Here is a 21,025-nt window from a genome sequence, read left to right on the forward strand (position 1 = left end):
TAATAAAAAGCGTACTGCAAAAACCGAGCACTGACAGAAACTGTAGTGACGCCGGCTGACTGAGTGGAACGGTTCGATTTCATTTTTATTTTGTAAAGACGCGTTACCGTTAAAGAAATCTCATTTATTTGAATTAAAATGTAAATATAAATAAACGGGTACACTTTCTTTATGTTAATTGTGTGATATGTGTGTGTTTTGTGTATATCAATATATACTAAAAAAAATCCTTAGTTTATAGTAAAAAATTCTGACAAGGATAACTGTTGTAGTTTTGCTAATTTTTTTTTTTGTGATTCTCATTCATATGTGTAAATAATTTTATCGATTACGTTTAAAATGAGAGAAAATAAGATGGGCACAATATATGTTTTCCGAAAAGAAATTAAGTAATTTTTTTGTAATAAGCAATTTATAAAATCGCAACTTGTAAACTAATTAATAATTATAACAAAAAAATATATAAAAATATGTTGTTGAAGAAACCAAAAACAAAAAAGAAATTTTGACAGAAAAATTTCTCCAAAACGTGATCAAATGTGTGTGCTTTCCTCTTTGCCTTCTTGCGGTTGCCCTCCACCACTAGCGTTTCAGCAGTTAGCATGCTAAAATTGTACAACAAAAATTATTACCGAATAAAACCGGATATTATAGTTAAATACAAAAGACTGTAAAGCTCACCGAAATTAATGTATGAAAATAAAAATTATTCAAATATTGATGATACAAGACAAACAGTCAAAAATATAATATGAGCAGCACAAACGTGTTAGAAAAGCGACAGTTTGTTGACTAAACGTTTGGTTTGACGAATGGGCGGCGATGTGTGTGAATGCACAAAATAAAAACAAAAATATGCAACAATAACAACAACAACAACCTTTTCTCATCAAATTTCCAATTGGATTTTTTATTTTGGCTATTTGTTCGCATTGCATGTATATAACAGATTTATTCAATTAAATGCATGCAATTGCAAGGGAATTTTTAAATAATTTTAATATAAAAAAAATAAATAAATAATATATACAAATTAATGCCAAAATAAAAAATAATAATGGAAAATAATTTATAAATGGGGCTCAACATATTTGACAAATTATCAAATGTTCTTTAACGTCAAATTTTATTCTATTGCCTATTGTATTCATTCATTTGTGATTGTTGCTATAATTTCCCGGCTAGCTATGTTCAGTGAGATAGGCCAGTTGCCTTGCAGACAAAATACTGCATAGAAAAACCAATGCATACAACAACTACACGTTAAAATTTTTTTTTTAAATCTGGTGTGAAAGAATATTGAAAAATCATTCATAAATTTTTTTTTTGTACAATTCTAGCAACAATTTATATTTACGTTGCGTTACGATATAAACAGAGTACTTTTTGTTATTATTATTATATTTTTAAAAAATATTACAGTAAACATAAACATGAAAAGTTAGCGGTGTTTATTTATATTGTGGAAGGAGACGCAAAATGAGTTAATTACCAAGGTCATTTCACATCACTGCCTTATCGATTAAACAATAAACATTGCTTGACAAATCATACTCTGACTTCAATTGCTATTTTTTTTACGTTAAATTGTAGTCAAAACTATATAGTTCACAATTATATTTAATAATGTAATTTAGTTACAAAACTTAAGCCAAAACAATATATATATGGTATATATAAATGAAATGGAAAACAATAATAAACTTGATAGATAGTAATTTATATTCATACTAGCAAGGTGTGGAGAAAAGGTAGGACAGTAGTAAAGTTGATCCTTTGCTACAATTTTGACAAAAAAATTGAAAACGCATTAATAGTACATAATCTTTTTAGTAGAAATAATGAATGAAGACCCTTCCAGTAATGTATAAAATTAATTTGGTAAATGAGCAATAAATTTGCAGTACCGACTAAGTATTTCGGAGTATTTTTCTTCTTAACCTACCCATCCATTACTGGTTGTTAGCGGTCATATATATAAATATATATATATACAAGTATTTAAGTATTACCGCTATTAATTAATTGATTAAAAATGTCCTTAATATAATCTCTGTGAAATGTATCAAATAACTCACTAATGCACTTACCATAAACATCGAACCAGGATTGTTCCAAAGTAAAAAATTTCCTACAAAGTATTTATAGTCGATATTTATTTATAGACCCATGAATTTATGTTAAACAAAGTAACATTCGTAGTATTATTTCCAAAAGTTGTACTTAATTTCACTTCTTGATCAGAAACTATAACTAAAGGCTCAGTTAGAAATACGCAGGTTTGGTTGGTTGTGCATTTCGCTTTGAATAATTTCTTACGTTACTTACCGTCTAACTGATCCTTAACTCTTCTATCATTATTCTTTCCACATTTATTTTTAAAACTTTCTCTATTGCTTTTAGTATTACATTCTCGAAAGTTCTATTGATATTACAGAGTCAATAATTTTTTAGCGTGATCACCTTTGCAAAACATAGCGATGCTCTTAACACACATATCAGTACAATGCACCATATTGAAATTCAAAATAATCCCGCAACTACCAAATGAAGCTATACATTTGAATACAGTTTCCTCATTGTGAAAGAGCGAGGACTTTTTAACAACTCTTCTGTTCATTGGGGCATATAACTCGATTAGAAAATGCAACTTTAAATCGAATGACAATAATGAATGTAGTTATTCTATCCGCATAACTTGGAGTTTTAACCACAGCCACACAGGTCAGAACAGTCAAAGCTGTAGACTCTAAACCTCGTGGTACCAGATTTACACCTTCGGTCCGGTACAGCAAGTGAAACTCATTTATTATTTAAACAGTATCATGTGGTGCCTACCGGATTTTAGTCACCTCTTATGACAAGCATGCCTTACCTCGTGAATATTCTAACCCCTTTCCCGTGAGGGTAATATTGCAATAATACCTAAACAAAAATATCAGATTTGTATAATTTTAATTAATTTTATATCATAATGCAGAAAGGGAAGATTTATTTCTTAATATCCCTTTAATTCCAAGCATGATTACTAAATAAATTATGGGTTAGAACTATAACATTTAGAAACTCAGCGGAATTGAAAGGGCCTCTTTTAACATTTTCTAGAAAAATATGTGCTGGTAACTCTGAGGACATCTCCATATAAGCTACTAAAACTTGCAAAACTATCGGTGCTTTCATTGCTTTCAGTATTCATGTGAACTTATATGAGAATGATCTCTGAGATTTCTGCCATACATATACTCTTATTAGATTTGATCGAATTGTGAAACATTAGAGTGCTTTAATTGCGGGTTGTCTGTGAATGGTACCACTTGATTTATTCTTTTATCTCACTATGTATAGTTTACATCTATGCTGTCCTCATTGTTCAGACCTCACTTTGAAAAACTATAGGTTTTTTGAAAATAGATTATTTTATATCTGCAAATCGAAAAAAAGTTATTGCATTTAAGCAGCAGTTCATCTTTGAGCAATGTATAAAAATTGAGAGATCATATTTCGCTTAAAACTTTAATTATTTTCCAGTTATATCTTAATGAAACTATTATAGTATTATAGTTTGATTGATAGTATTTGATCGTTCAAAACTATTAATGTGTAAGTCGAATTAATTTCATAAAATCTTTAAAAAAGGTTTTTTCTGTGTTGCATATTCTTTACAAAATCCTATTTTAATAAATAGTCCTGTCTCGATGTCAAACATCGATAAATAAGTATATTGTACCAGTATTGTAGTCTTAAGAGTAATTTTTCTATTGTTACGAAAGATTTTGTTGTTTCTGAAGGGAAACAGATTAGTATATAGTACAGTGAGTCTTAAATTTATTTTTAAGTCATGTGCTTCTATTAATAATTTGAACGAATTGACTATGATATACTTTTTAATAAGTTTTAACTTCAGATTATAGGAGTATTTAGATTAGTATTACTCCATTTAAAGATATTCTATTAGAAGGTGTATGTATTAATACTTCTATAATCTTATAACTGTAAAATTTTTTTATTAGCATTACAGTCCTTGGTCGACCAGTACTTCCAGTAAAATGCATTGATGATGCTTTTTATTTTTACTTCGACCTGATGCAAGGACTCTCCAATTCCGTACACCGTCTACTTGATCATTGATCATTGATGCTTTTATACTGTTTTGTTTAGTTTGAGGTATTTGAGGTTTAGTTTGACGCATTCATCTTTTATTAATGTATGTAAAATACATTAATATGAATTAATCTTTATATTAATCTATATTAATACAAAGTAAATCATGAGTATATTGTTAAGGGGATTATACTGGTTTTTAATTTATTTTTTTAATAATTTCTCAGAGTTTATGAAGTATGAAGATATTGTTCACCTAACATTAAAATATTTCAAGTTAAATAAAAAAGAAAAAATAATTCTTTTAAATTTAGAATATTATATTATAACAATTAACGATTTAAGTACAAAATATTGTGGATTGGAAAAAGATATAAAATCTTGCTGTAGCTCCAAAACAATGATTAATGCTTCTCAAAAGCTTAATAGTCACTGCTTTTGTGACTTTCTTAAGACTGAATATGAAATTATAATCAAAAAATCATATGTATTCAGATGACGTATTCGTCTAAATTAAATCATTAAAAAGAACTGAATTATTTTTATTATACATGTATGTATATTTGTTTTAATGAAATATTGAGTCATAAAGTTTTCACAAGATCCGATAAGACTATCGCGAATTTATTCACTTCTTTTATTTAATTTAAATTTGTTTTGACTTTTTCTTTTCATATGCTTAAACTGTTTGAATGGATTTTTTTTATATATATTATATTACTAAGCCATTTAAGAAATTCTAAAAAATAAAAAATTTATATAAAAAATGTTTAAATGTTTTCTCTGCAATTACAGTTAATTCCCGTATTAAATACTGTTCAGTCAAAATTATTACCGCAAAGATACAACAACTAAAATCAGCTGGCGTCGAATTCTTGCATACAGAAATAATTTTTTATATATAAATAAAAATGATAAATATGGATATAAGTGTTACCCCAAACTATTCCTACATTTTCGATTTCGAAAATGATTTTATACATCAACGCACACGAAAGTGGATGGTAGAAAACTGGACATGGGTGTTCTACTATTGTGGCATTTATATGCTAGTGATATTTGGTGGACAGCATTTTATGCAAAATAGGCCGAGGTAAGTGAAGCAAAAGTTTTATCTATAAATATATTTATATACCTCACATTGTATTTTATTCCATAATTATATGTCTATAAGTCTATATATATTTGCCTAAAGTAGTTAGCAACGTTTCAAGTTCAATCCCACTATTAAGTTAGTGAGAAGATACATTTTGAACTGAACTGAACTGAACTCGTATATTGCTTTGTTTTTGTTATGATATCATTTGTTTGTAGGTGTTTATATGTAATAAATACATCTATATTAGAATATTAATGTTGCCATTGAATAATATTGATTAATACTATTATTGTAAACTATTTGAATACACGTGCTTATTATTCCAAATATAAATAAATTAAGCACACAAGTCATATGGTAAAATCTCACAGATAAATTACAACCGGTTTTGATATTTATTATCTCGTAACAAATTTCTTGAAGAAATCGATTTTATTTAAATAAAAAGTTGCTATAAAAATACTATTAAACTGTTTAAATGTCATTATTTTTAAAAACGAAAAGTATTGTATAAAAATCACATGATATATAGATACACACTAAAGAATTTCTTCCCAAATACATATAAATCAGATGATAATTCCTTGATCTAAGGAATTATCTAACAAAAAACCCAACGTTTTCTTAAAAAACATTCAGTCTTAAACACCTCAATATCTAAAAAACGAATTCAGAAGGTATTAATCTTTGTTAATTTCTATATAAGAATAGTATTTCTTATACTAATTTTACACTACACGAGTTAATGTTTATTCATACCTGAATTTTCTGAAGTTGTAGCTGTTGTATATGTGTTTTTTATTTTCAATGTCTCTTTGAACATTCCAGCGCAGGAACGGTACATAAAGCCTATTATGGTTTTATGCAAAAATTGATATTTTTTATAAAGAAAATAAATTCTATTTCCAAGGCAATTCATATACAGTGCAACAGTTCTAATGTATGACTTCCTTAAATCATGTTAAGGAGTTTTTTATTAAAAATTATAATTCTAAGAATTTTGGAATTTAAAATACTTATTAAATCGAGCCCTTAAAATTAAATATAAAAGTGATTTTTCTACATAACTATATCTGCGACATCGTTATTTGATACATTTAAATATATAAATATAATTTTAATATATAAATTTAAAAATAGGTAGTATTATAGATATTAATAAAATAAAAAATAGATAATAGTATAAATATAAATAGATTTAAGTATACAGATATAATATTCATATGGGTGGATATATTTTGAACAAAGTATTTATATACTAACGTTATCGCAGACATATATTATTTATATACATATATATAAATATATTTTAACGAAAATATAACATTTGAGTTAATTTTTTTTTATTTATTTATTTTATTAATAAATTTTATTTGTTTTTATTAATTAATTTTATTTATTTGTTGTTATTAATAAATTTTATTTATTTTTTTTATTCATTTATTATAAATTTGTCACTATTTTATATACTGATACTGATTTAGATACTGATTATCATACTGCTTAATTAGGTACTTTTGTACATATATATACATATACATGTTATTGTAGCATTATTATTCTATTAAATTATATATATATATATATATGTATATATATATATATTATATATATGATATATATATATATATATATATATATATATATATATATATTCCTGGAATAATATCTGCCGGGAATCAAATAATACAATCCGTTATAAAAGGATGGTAGAGGCCCTATGCTTCACTGAGAAATGAGGATAAGAGATATATATATGTATATATATATATATATAAATTGATCAAAAAAATAAATAAAATTTATTAATAAAAAAAATTATACTCAAATATTATATATTTTTTTTTAATAATATTCAATATCTTAGATTCAAACACCGATCGGAACAATATTAAATTTTATTGAAAAACAAATACAACATTCGAGTATAATTTTTTTAAATGCATATATGTAGCTACTTTTTACGTATCCAACATTTTACGCGTATGTCAAAGTTTACATAAGTAAATGCTCACATCTATACATAACATCTTAATTATGTCAATTTTTATATATAAAATATTTGAAAAAGTTCAAACTTTTTATTTTGAATTTTATAAAATTTGCATTTTTGCACAATTTTTAACTAAAAAAAAAAAATTTTATTTTATTTGAAAATCTTATTGATTTCATATACAAACATGACAATATGCTTGAATAACATATCGGCAAAAGTATCTAACACTTTGACAGTGAAAAGTATCAATTTTGTAACTGATACTTAGTAGTGTAAACTGAAGTGGACCTTGAATTATATCTAAAATAGTTCACAAGATTTTTATGCCATAAGATACGTTGAAAAGAAAAAGCTTATCGTTTATCTATGTTTATGTCAGCATAAATTTGTATCTGTTTGTATCTCTTGTTAGTGGTTCAAGATATGTGTGGGTATCTTTAGTGTTATTAAATATTGTTATGTAATATCTTAAACTTTGATTTACATACTGTGACACATGAATAATCTTAAATCAAACAAATTTTGTATATAATAAACATTTTTTCGCTAATTCTTTTAGTTAGCTGTCGTTTAGCATTCTCTTTAATATTTCAACAGAAAAATATATGTATCTTTTTTATACACACATTTATAATACATACATTAAAAGAAAAGCATATTAAATTACAAAAATTAGTACAATTTGCTTAACCTTATTTTTATATTGTATGTTTGACTAGAGAATGAAGCACATCTTCACAATTGTAACTACAAACAATACAAACAATACAAACAAACAAAAGCAAAGATTCACTCACTCGCATTCATAACTAAATTCATGCATAAAACTAACCACAAACTATTTCATTAAGAAGCTGTAGATTGTGTGGGAGTAGTTTCCTACAACAGAACAAAACAATGGCTAATGTATAAATAATGCTCTACAAAAACGCAAGTATCTACAAAAGTATCTGAAGCACTCTTTCTCTGCTTTTTCAACTTGTCTTGTCTACTTGTACATGTGCTTCTCATTCATTTATTTAACAAATTTTGCCGGTTCTTTTTACGCGCAATCACACTAGGCAAACAAAAATTAAATAAAATATAATTATTAAAGCAACAAAAGAACAAAAAAAAAAACAAATTAAATAGAATAGAATAAATAAACAATATCTTCACATACTTTTTTTGGTATAAATAATTTTGGTGCTTCTCGAAGTTTGCATGTTACGTCATACCGCCAACAAATACGCCTGACCAGTATTTTTACTTGGGTTTTTGTTTTATGTGACAGAACACACCCTGCTCGACACCACCATTACTAAGTACCTCTGGCTTACTTACTTGTACGTTACCACCCCTTTTTGTTTAACAAACTCAACATTTTGCAATATTTTTAGGTTACGCCGGCAATTCTAGATACTAGCAAAAAGTATCTCGCCCGCCATCTGACACCAGATTTTTTTTTGTTTTGCGGCAGGCAATACCACCAGAATTTTTGCCGAAGCCGCATGCTACAATGTTTGTTCTGCACTTTTTTTCCTTGTTTTTATTGATTTGTCTGTCTGTTTGTTGTTTTGTATGTCATGTGAATAATATATTGCCTAGGATAAGTGATTACGCTACTTTCATTTATATAATGGCAATTATAGATACAATAATATACACACAATAACATCATTCAATATACATATACTACTAAAACGCGTATTGTATACCGAAGAATGTTCTATTATGGTATATACTAACGCTGATGATATAATATTGTGTTACTCATATTCTTGTAATAAGAGATTAAAGCTACATTGTTATAGAAATGCTGTGTAAGGCTATTCATTCATCTAGTAAAAATTAAGAATTCTTAATCTGATATGAATAAGATAAATCAAATATGAGCATCTGCAAGCAATAATTTTTAAGTGGGCGTCAAAGAAATCACACAATTTATATATACACAATGAACTGACTATTAACTAATTAATACAAGAATTCCTTAATTGTTAAGATTAATGAAAATTGTGAGACTCCCTTAACATCTAAACTTAAAATAGTGATTGTCGTAGTATACTGACTATATCCACACGCACTGCTAAATTTCATAGCCGTTGTAGAAATTAAGAAACATTATGTGGCTTAAACAAAGCAATAGGATGCCATATTGTTCCTCCCTAAGAGACTCCACAGCGCTATGAGAATCGAATTTAATAGTCTCAAAGTTTTCGAACATTATAATGTTCAAACAGTATATTCGAGTATACTTGAGTTCGACTAATAAGATCAAATATTTCAATATTCTACTTTGTGGTCCACAACGTTATAAGTCGCATTAGAATGAGTTGTAGAAAGTGGATCAATTTTTTGGAACTGAAATAGTATTGAGTACAAATAAAATAATAGAAGTGCTCCTCCTTTATGGACCGCACAGTATTATGAAACCGTTAGAATAATATCCAGTAGTTTTTCAAAGTATTCCAACATTACGATATTCAGTATATTCGATTTCAAATATTATATACTTTTATATACTTTTGTTTTCTCCATTCTTAACACCTGTCATTATCAGTCATTATCATCAACATCAACTCATAATATAAATACATCAACAACTAGAAGAATTAGGCAGTAACTACAATAAAGTTTACTTCTACTAACACTACTACTACCACTACTATTCATATCAGTCATCAGTGATGTATGTTTTTTGATACTTAACGAAAATTACTCGTCTTTTCGGAGGGAGAAGAGAACTTATGTCAACATAGGTCAGTATATAATTAGTGCGATCAGTCAGTGATATACTTCATTATACTGTACGTCTAGAACTGTACAGATAATATTCTTGATAAATTCTTTACAAAAAATAACAACTGTTCTGACCCAACAGAATAGGTTCTGTTCTGAGAGTTACTTATTACATATATACCCATCTGCTTATACTATGTTTTCAAACCTTATGATATTCCCCGTCTGTTTGTAATAACTATACCTCAATGAATGTTTAGTGTATTCGGAATTTGAACGATGTGAGTAGAAGATATGGTCTTTAAGAAACAATCTACAACTACGAAAAAATCTACAGCAGTTAGATCTCAATTTCACCTGGTCCAAACTACATAATTAGCGTACCAACACTACGATGTCGGTATTTGAGAGTTAACACTAAAATTAAGTAAAGTAAACTTAAAATTAAGTAAACTAAGAATAAGTACCTGGACCACTAGTTCATTCGTCCTATAATGACATTTATTATTAACCCATTAAGTACCAGGCAATTTTGGACTTGAAATATTACGGTGAAATTTTTATAGCAAATAGTAAAATAAAACAAGTTTAAGGAAATGAGAAATTTTTAATATTTATTTAAAAAATTAATCTCACTTTGTTTTTATCTAAAATATATAAAATATTCTTTGAATATTAAGGAATATTGAAAACTAGCCGTGTGGTGTACCACTCGATGGTCCGAAATGGGTTAATGTAGCTCTGAAAAGGAAGAGAAATCTTTATTTCAACTTCTTTATCAATGTTCATCTTTGACTAAAAGTAGATAAAAAATCTTTGGGCTACCTCTTTTTACTGATCTGACAAAATTATCAGTTACTTGACTAAGTTTATTGGACCCATTGGTTCACTTCCACTAGATTGGAGTAGTCGTGCTTTTTAGTATTATATGTATGCTGATCACAGCGGCCTCTTTAGGGGTTCTTCTGATCTGCGTATGAAGGAGATTTATCCGTGGTACCATAACGGGCCATTATTTGCGATCAAGTGAACTTTTGTCTACAACGCAGTAATGACTTCAACATAACCTAACCTATATATGTATAAATCTTTATAAATCAGATATACTGTTAAATATTTTATGGATAAATAGTTTACATATAGTTTAGAGTATATAAATGATAATTTTTTTTCTATATATATTAGAACTAATCAATTTTTTTCACAAATAGACAATAGTCAATACATTAGTTAATAAACAAATTAACTAAAGAGTTTTATTACTTCATTTCGCTCTGTCAAAAGCAAAAGCAGAAGACTGGGAGAAGAAGAAGGAATAGTTTTATAGGTCTAATAACATTATTTAATATTTCATTTGGTTCAGTTTCAGTTATATGAAACAACAGCTCTTGACCGTATGTATAAGTGATGACTAATTACAAACAAAAGTTTCATATCTTAATTGTGATGTAAATTTTATAATTTATTTCAAATTGAAACAATTTTCTGTCTTTATTTTTTTGTTACTTTTTATTTTGGTTAATATTGTTCTAAAATGCAATCTGTTGCGTTTTACTGAATCAAAATATGAGATCATCACACAATAAATATAGAAATTGACAAAGAAGCCGCATTTGCTTATAAGTGTAGGTTAATATTTTTTCGCAAATGAATTTGCAACTTCAGGCCTTTAATAGGGAAAATCAACTTCGATTATAAAAACATCGCATGAGGAGGTAGAGTATCAAGTAAATTTACTTTGGCGTGACCCTTGAATACACAACATATGCATTGCAAATAGACACTAACTAAGTATTTTAAATTAGAATTTAGCAAAACGTAATAATATTACATAATCTCTGATTTTAATGAAAGGTTTAGATGCAAATCAATAGCAATTAATTAATTAATTTTTATAAAGTTTTTTGTTGGATTTTTGCTTAAGAGTTTAAAGTGCGAAAAATGTCAAGATTTTAATTTACATTAATTATTATTTCAAAAGAACTTCAAAATACTTATTATATTAAGATTATTAATGAAATACTTTCAATTTATAAATAATTCTCAATATTATCTAATAATATATCTTAATATTGTATATTTTCTCAGTCAGAATTAAACGGTTGTCTTACAAGCCCTGCATATTTAGTAGATAAATTTACTTACATACATTTTATTTTAATTTTAATACACGTATCTGTATCCGAAGACACTTTACGCATAAATTTATATTATAACAAAAATAAACATTTAGCGAAAATTATTAGAAATTTTATAAATAAAAATGTTTTTTTAAGGAAATTACACATTGGCTTTAAATAATTGCTTGGCTTTAAATAAAATTGCTTGGCTTTAAATAATAAGTAAAAATCGTGTTAAAGTTACGTGACAATTGTCTAAATTTGCTAATTTTTTAACGTCATTAAAGTGGAAAATTTACACAAAAAAGTGCGTTCATATAAGTAAAAATATACACACAATCACTGACAGAAAGTTATATACAATAAAGATATGAACCATACTAAAGTTTATGTTAATAGATACTTCTAGAAAATAAATTTGTCATGTATGTCATTATTTTAAATACACCTACATAATTGGTATGTACTCTTATACCAGAACTCTGTTTCCATATATGTCATTTCTTAAATCTAAATTAATATAATTTGAGTTGTGTTTTAAAAACATGCTAATTTTGTCACTTGAGGTTAACACTCGTCGAATACGTGTGTAAAGTTTTAATATCTATGGTATTTATTTTATATTTTGTTGGAATCAATAAATATATCCATTTTTATAACTAATTGTTTACATAATAATTAATTACTTTATTTTATTATAACTTTTTCTAAATGATTTGATTTGATTTGAATTATAAAATATTCTTCTACTATTTTTAAAATGATTATTTTTGTTTTTTGGTACATTTTTGATTATTTTTATTTGTTTATAAGTTAATAATATCATATTTATTTTTATTATATATTTTAAATAAAATTTAAAAATATATTCAAGCTTGCACTTAACTAATAGTATGTTTCTACTGCTTATAGTATGTTTCCATTGGCTTCGTTAAACCAGTTCACTTACTTGACATTGCTAAGTAAATTTCATTAACCATACAAAAAGCTTGCGTGCTTTTCAACTTACTTAAAAATATAGTAAGCAAATTTAGACCAAAAATGAATGTAACATTGCAAATAATCGAAATGATCGCAATTCGATATTTTTAACATATGAAACAAAATATAAACATAAACAAAAAATCAACAAATCACATATATAAATGGTATATGTGTTTATATATCAAATATATATTTAATAATACTGCTACTTTTTTGTTTTAGAGTAGTTTATAATTTTTTTATGAGTCATTGCACGTTCTTTTCTATATGCAACAACTGTTGCATTCATATGGTGAACAATATCAGAAACATTATGTATTAAATTCTTTGCATTATCGGCGTTTTCCTTGCTGAATTATTTTCTTCTAACAATTCAAAATTTAATATCATCTGCTTACAATTGAAATGTTAACAAAGAGAAGCTCCACAACTAGAACTTTTTTAAATATCTAAGCTTTTTCACATGCCTCAAGTAAGTTGTGCCAATGTAAACGAAAGTAACATACTTGAGTAAGATTTAAAATAGATTTAAAACATATATATATATATAATATATATATATATATATATATATATATATATATAACAGTAGCTCTCTTAAAATTTTCAAAAAAACTTTCTGACATATAAAAGTTCTTCTCCACGCAATAAGTAACTTATGTCAATGGGAATGACAAAATCTTAAACTTACTTAAGTAACTTACTAAGTAAGCAGTGCTACTTGATCACGACGAGTTTCGAATAATGGCGGTCTAAGCACACAAATTTCATTAACCAACGGAGTAAAGTAGGAGTATGCGCAATATAACTACTATTGCATATTATAGTTTTTGACGTTGAATTGAAAATTGGCCTTCGTTTTAACTACTATCATGAAAAAGTAATATCTCTTTTAGCGATGTTTTGCACCTGCAATAAACTCTATTGGTTAGAATTACGTTTAGTATTTATAGACTCCATAAACATCATTATAAAATATTAACATATTATCATACGTACATTTCACTTAAAAATTTTGTTAGATTTAATATTTATACTAAGAAATTTACATTAAAAAACCGTCTCTTTTTAGAAGAGAAGACGGATGATTTGTTCGTAACAAATCGGTATAAGATATAAAAATTGTGCATTTTACAGAAGAAATATTTTCAATACTCCTTTGATACCACAATTAACATTAAATTCTCAAAATTATTATTTTTAATTTTTTTTTTTAAAAATTAGTAGAATATGTTATCCACACCGTCGTCTATTTCAAGATAAGAAATATTTTATTCAAAATGAGTACCGCGGTACTTTTTCTACATGATAATTTTAAAAAATATTTAAAAATACTCTTTAATGGAGAGTCGAAAGGACAAGAATATGGAATAGTATTTATGTATTTATACGTAACAACTTTGCTGAATACACGAAATGCTGAATATAACGAAATCTCTTAAAAGATTTTTTATTAACCCTTTAAAAACTCAATTTTCAAATTTTAATCTGAAATGAGGTTTAATGATTTAAACTCGGTTTTAGGTTAAAAACCGTTGAAAAATTAAAAAAAGAAAGTAGACTGTTTTTATCTCATAGTGCAACTAATTAAAATAAATAATTAAATTAATTTTATTGGTGCAAATTGACTTAGTTACAATACAATTATTATAGTTAAGTATTTATTTGTGTATGTTGTAAAGTAACCTTTGTTACCTTTATTAGACTAATTAAACTATAATTGAATATTTAGTTGCAATTATATATTATATTAAGTCAGACTCTATGTAAAACATGTGCTAATATAAGTGCAAATATAAATGTTTTATTTATATGGTATTTACTATTTAAAATTTTTTTAAAATAAAAAAGGTTAATTTCCGTGACGTTCAGTTCGTCTCAAATAAATTTTAATATTTTTTGCGCCCGTGTCACACTTTAATTATAATTTTATTTGTTTTATTACAATCAAAGGTTAGATACACTAATATTCACTCACTACGTGAATATTCTCTGCTACACTGTAATTAAAATAAATATTTGCAAATATTTTTCTGAGATGAACAAACAAGTGTAAAGTAAAAATAATATTTATATGTAATGAAATTTATTTGACTATATATAAAAAAGTACTATATTATTCACAAGTTTATTTATTCAATACTTTAACATGTGTGAAAATTCTTACGAATTGGTACGTCGTAGAGTCTTGTTTTGCCTAAGTCCACTTCCGTTTCGATTATTAAGAACTAAGAAACACGTAATTTTATTATTATTTTAAACTAAATTGATTTTTAACGTTTCTTTTTTGACGAAAGAAAATTCTAAATTAAAATTAAATTCTGAATATAAACTATTACTTTTAATAAAGAGGTTTTCGAACAGTAGTGAATTGGCAACAACAAAAACTTTATTTTATTATTTTTAATTAATTTAATTTTTGGCGAAACTTTATTATTTTAGTAAGATTTTTTATTTTAACTATATAGCATTAACATTATATATAAATAAGATTGAGGATTCCTTACAATATCTGAATAATTTTATTTAAATTTTTTTTTTATAAAAAAGTTTTGCGAGCAGTAGTGAACTACAACAACAAAATTATAAATTTTATATTATTTTAATTAATTGAATCTTTGGCTGACCATACAGCTGTTTCAAGTATTGCCAAATATCCATCATCAGTGGTCTTGGAAATAATTCTTGTATTTAATTATTCCTAAATTATTTTTTGAGACTGCAAGTACCAGAAATCGAACTCGTGTCCTGCCAAATTTGAAACTTGGAGTCAGCGCACCTTAACCAACTGACCAAATGACTTTTTATGTTTGCACATTTTTCTAGAGTTTTGTTAATTTGCTGTGAAAGTTTTATTAACAAATTCACTTACTGTGTTTATGTTAGAATGAAATCATAAACCAACTATAGAATAATTGAATTAATTAATTATATTTTTATTTTTAATTGTTAAATTTCAATACTATTCTGTTTGTAGAGGCATTGTTTGTTGCATGATTTGTTCTTTCTTATGTATAAAACTTAATCTAGGAACGTAATACTGAGAAAATCATGCTAATGTTACTCCATTTTTTTTTTTATATCAATATAAAAATATTTTTATTATAATGGCTTATTCTTGTTTTTAATATTTTTATATTATTAAAGTCCTAAATAAATAAACTTAGCCAATCTTAAAATCTTATAGTTGTTTGGCATTTGGCATATAATATTATTTAACTACATTTTTAATAATAATTGTTATATAAATGTATAAATACTGTTTTTTTTCTATTATAATGGCATATTCTTTTTTTTTAAATTTTTAATATTGTTAATATTATTAAAGTCCTAAATAAATAAACTTAGCCAATCTTAAAATCTTATAATTGTTTGCATTTGGTGTATAATATAATTTAACTGCATTTTTAATAAAAATTTTTTTCTTCATTTTATACTTTCTACTTGATATTTAATTACTTCTAATGTTTTATCTTTCCATCAACATAAATAACCAACAAAGCATATATTTTTGTTCTGTGGTTTACATTTCTTTCCGTACGAGTATATTTTTTTAATATAAATGTTTTCAATTACAACAATACTTTGGACTTATAAAAATTCCTACAAATAACATTAATCATAGTTTAATCATATTTTTAGATAACACCAATTTTTTTGTAGTTCACTCTATATATCGTATAAATATATTTTTTCTTTTTTGCAATTTAAACTGTAAATAGTTTTTATCGCTGTTGATATTAAATATTCCATATTCGTCTACCATGTGTATAAAAATTTCATATTGGATCACCTGTGAGTCATAAGCATTTCGGTAAATTGTTTAATTAAATTTATGTAGAAGGTAAAATTAGAATTTTTTCGCTTTTGTGTTAACTAGTTTTTCAATTATATAATCATTAAGAATATATATGTACGTATATACGAGTATATCGTTAGCAGTGTTGATATAGTAATCTTCATTAGTTTCGTCATGTCATTAGTAAACACGCTCATCAATAATTTTTGAACGACTCTAAAATGAATAAATTTATTAACATTAAAAACATTTAAAATTATTTTCTACAGAAAATATTTATTTTTATTGCACTACCGCAGCTGATTTTTCATTGCTGCTATTATTGCTACTATTTAATAGCTCACTTATTAGGAAAATTATTACTTACATTCTAGTACATTACTGTACTAAAACTGTGTATAAGCTAAAGTAAGGATATAAGTTAATGAGTTCACACTAATTATGGAAGTTATTACTTACATTCTATCTTTTAGGAACTTAAAAAATATCTTCTATCTTTTAAGAACTTAAAAAATATCTTCTATCTTTTAAGAACTTAAAAAACACATTCTATCTTTTAATGTGTGCTATCATAGTCATATGATGACTTTTGATGAAAAATCGTTGAAAAAAATTATATTAACATATAAATAAATTATATAATATATATTAAACTAAGTAATAATAATAGTTTACTATTATTACTTTACTATTATTATTCGTAATTGATTACTAAAACATATCCTATATATTCCTCTACATAAATATTGCCGACGTTTCCAAGGTTTTTAAACTTTTTCCTTAGGGTGGAGTATTATTACAACTATAGTCATATAAATAAAAATTAAAACTGATTTACAAGCTTTTATGTTATAAACCTTTTTAAAAACCAAAAACAATATATTCCAGAGTTCAATTATGCATTTTATAATTCTCCACAGTATCTCACAATGCAAACACCAATATATAATCTTAATCTTTTTATATAGCTTTCAAAAAATAATGTATCTATCTAAAAAAATATTCTTTTGAAATTAGCGGTAGTGCTAATAGCAACTTCTTTCCTTTCAAATCTACCATAATTTTTTATTAGATAATTAGTTGGGGATCAACTTGTAGTTCACAGGCCCCGGTTTTTATAAATTTAAATGGCTAGTACAGTTCTCTGACCGTGGACTCATTGCTTTTAATTCCAATAAAGCCAAGTAAACTACTTACCTGTTTATACTTGACGGTACAACATATCATAGGCAGCTGATTTGGATTATAGAAGATAATTTTGAAATTATCTGCGTTTTGATTGCTGATTTGATTTTATTTACTGAAGCACAGATCTCAATGGCATGGGCCATATAACAAACGCGAGCTTCTAATACTGAGACCAAGAATTTGTGTGGTTACTATCACTAACCACCGATATAAAACCCGTTTTTTTTATAAAAGTTTACAAATTTATAATAACATTTTTCTTTAAGTTATTATAAAATTTACGGTATCTATTAGGTAAATATTCATTTTTATTTAATTGATAACCCTTTTCACACTGAACAAATGGTTAGTTGCATGATTTTCTCACATATCCTGACATTAATGTCATGAAATTATCATTAATTTTTATTTCCATAAAAAAATATAACATGTTGTATTCTATACTTCTACAGTTTTTAACAATTAAATAAAACGAACATATTAAATTAAATATCAATGTAAAAAAATCTATAACTAAAATTACTTGTTTTTTCAGTTTTATATTAATTGTCTGAGAATTTAAATATTTCCCACACATTGACATATCAAGGATTTCATAAGGTTGGAATTAATTAAAAAATTATAAAGGAAAACAAAAATGTAACCCTTTGAAAAACCTTTGGTTCTAACAGTAAAGTTCCATAAATTTCTAAATAAATGTCAAATTCTATAACTTAAGATCCATTATTATGTTTTTAATATCATTACTTAGTAGTAGTTTTTAATATTTTTACGAGGTCCTGTGGTCATGGTAGATCTATTATATTAACAACCAAACTTAACCCATTTAGAATTTTCTTATAACATATAGGGATAATAGTTATTGGCCTAGTGACAGAGAGATGGGGTGGACCAGTGTTTTCTTAACCAATTTTTCCCATCTGATTTGATCCGAAGTCAATTCTTCTAATCGCTCACGCATAGCTTCATTAAATCTTCTTCAGTATCATCTAGCCACCTGTTTCTAAGACTGCCTCTTTTTTGGGATGCAATTACCTTTCTTACAAGTGCTTGTTTTGCTGATCAGTCGTTGTGATTTTTTGTATGGTATTATACACTGCTTATCGATTGAAGAGAGATACTATTTTTCTAATAATTCAAGGTTGTTACTAATAAAAGACCTAGACCTAGACCTAGACGTATTGGGCCAAAATCTTTATAAGTGCTATCCATGCCTAGGATAGTAGTTGGCCTAGTGACATTTTTCTGGTACAAATCAAAACGTTAGTGTTTAAGTAGAGCCGTCACTCTATTCACTCACAACTCAGCGGTTTTTCCCATTCTTAATAATATGTTAATATCAATATTATATTTTGTTACATAAATATGTACATGTATTATTTTTTATATTTTTTATTTTTTTTGTTTGAAACATCCCTAATTGGATATGAATAGTACAATCTTAACTATGTGTTAATTTATATCTATTGTTGAAGTGTACTTAAGAGACATTAAGTGAGACGTGTGCGGGTTTAGTGAACCAATATTCAGCTCCCATAAATATAATTATAATGTATTATATATTAATATTAAAATATTACATATCCTATGTTCTGTTTATTGTGACCTTGATATACTTTCATTGTAATTAAAAAAAAGAAATCAATATTTAAAATTTCACGTGTAGAAGTTCTTTATGATTGTTTAATTATAATGATCTCTACATATACTACAAAAAAGTAATAATTTTTTATTAAATTGAGAAATGTACTGAGCTCGTTTTGAATATTTAATTTAATAATATTATTATATCCATTAGAGAAGCGGTAGAAAAAAGGTCATAAATGTAGCTAATGTTGCATGCACTATTGTATCTTTAATTCGGTTGCGTGCATGTAATGTGAGTTGACAACGCAGTTTTTCCATTTAATTCCACCAGCAAATGATTTTGATGTGATACTCTCTGAAAATAAACTATACTATATATAATATATATTTAAACGAAAATGTATATGCACAATTTGCAAGTAATTCCAGTAAAAGTTGGTCATTGCAAAAAAATAAAACAAACAGAAAGCACAATATAAATGAATAAATCGTAACCACATTTAACGACACGTAAACATGCAACAATTAGGTCGTTCACATTGTATCAACTTTTTGGATATTTTTGTTTTACGGGTAATATTAAAAAACTGGTTATTATTACACATTTCACGAAAATGGGGTAAAAGTTTTATTAAGATATTTTCTGATATTTTCGTTTCGAAAAGGTTCTAAATCAAAGGTGAATCGGTATTAAATTACAGCGGATTTGCTATACATGTATATTAATTGTATTATAATCGCTTAATATGGACTCGAAATTATATCTATACATAAATTAATTTATACAGCTATGAAAATGTAAATACACAATTAAATTTGTTTATATTTCACATCAAATAGTATTGTAATCCATGTCTCGATATAAGCTAATCCTAAAGCTGTTTCCTTAAAACATTCATCTAAGATGAACCTCCCACCAATGCCGTATGTAAAACAACTGCAAGTCGGTTGTTATAATCAAAGCCTTATTATAATGTACTATCATTATCTATTAATTGATCTATTAATAACTATCACTTATAAAATCAGTAAAATAAAAAATATATACCATATATAATATTTTTATAACAACTTCAGCAAAAAAAAACCAAGCTAATTATCTATAAATTAAAATTAAAAAAAATTAAAAAAAAATAAAAAAAAATTGATAGAAATATTAAAATATTATCTCACTTTATATAAGTTGCCTTATAAATATTAATAACGATGTAAATCCCTACACTTCACTGACTTCATTTATTTAAATTATATTAATTAGAAAAAAAAACTGTAAGGGCCAGTTAACAGTACCAATGTTCTATGACAATAAAAAGTGTAGATTGTTAACAAATAAATGTATCTAGGAGTACTACTTATATCAGACAAAACTTTCTCAAAATATATCAGTGTGAGATAAAATTTTATGATGAAATCAAATGAATGCTTCCTTA

General features: G+C 25.9%; 1 protein-coding gene across 2 annotated transcripts in view; it reads left to right on the forward strand.

Annotated features, from left to right (window-relative positions):
• LOC119668706 (elongation of very long chain fatty acids protein 6) overlaps nt 1–21,025 on the forward strand; it is a 42,606-nt gene continuing 21,581 nt past the window's right edge. Inside the window, exons 1-2 of one of the 2 annotated variants that reach the window (XM_038078305.1) lie at nt 1–140; nt 4,897–5,194. In XM_038078305.1, the coding sequence (XP_037934233.1) occupies nt 5,013–5,194 (182 nt within the window). In that variant the 5' untranslated portion in view covers nt 1–140; nt 4,897–5,012. Of the gene's footprint in view, nt 141–372; nt 390–4,896; nt 5,195–21,025 lie in introns of those variants that run through there. The other variant, XM_038078307.1, reaches the window with a different exon arrangement.

Source organism: Teleopsis dalmanni, chromosome 1 (assembly GCF_002237135.1).
Source record: "Teleopsis dalmanni isolate 2A chromosome 1, ASM223713v2, whole genome shotgun sequence".
Lineage (NCBI taxonomy): Eukaryota > Metazoa > Arthropoda > Insecta > Diptera > Diopsidae > Teleopsis > Teleopsis dalmanni.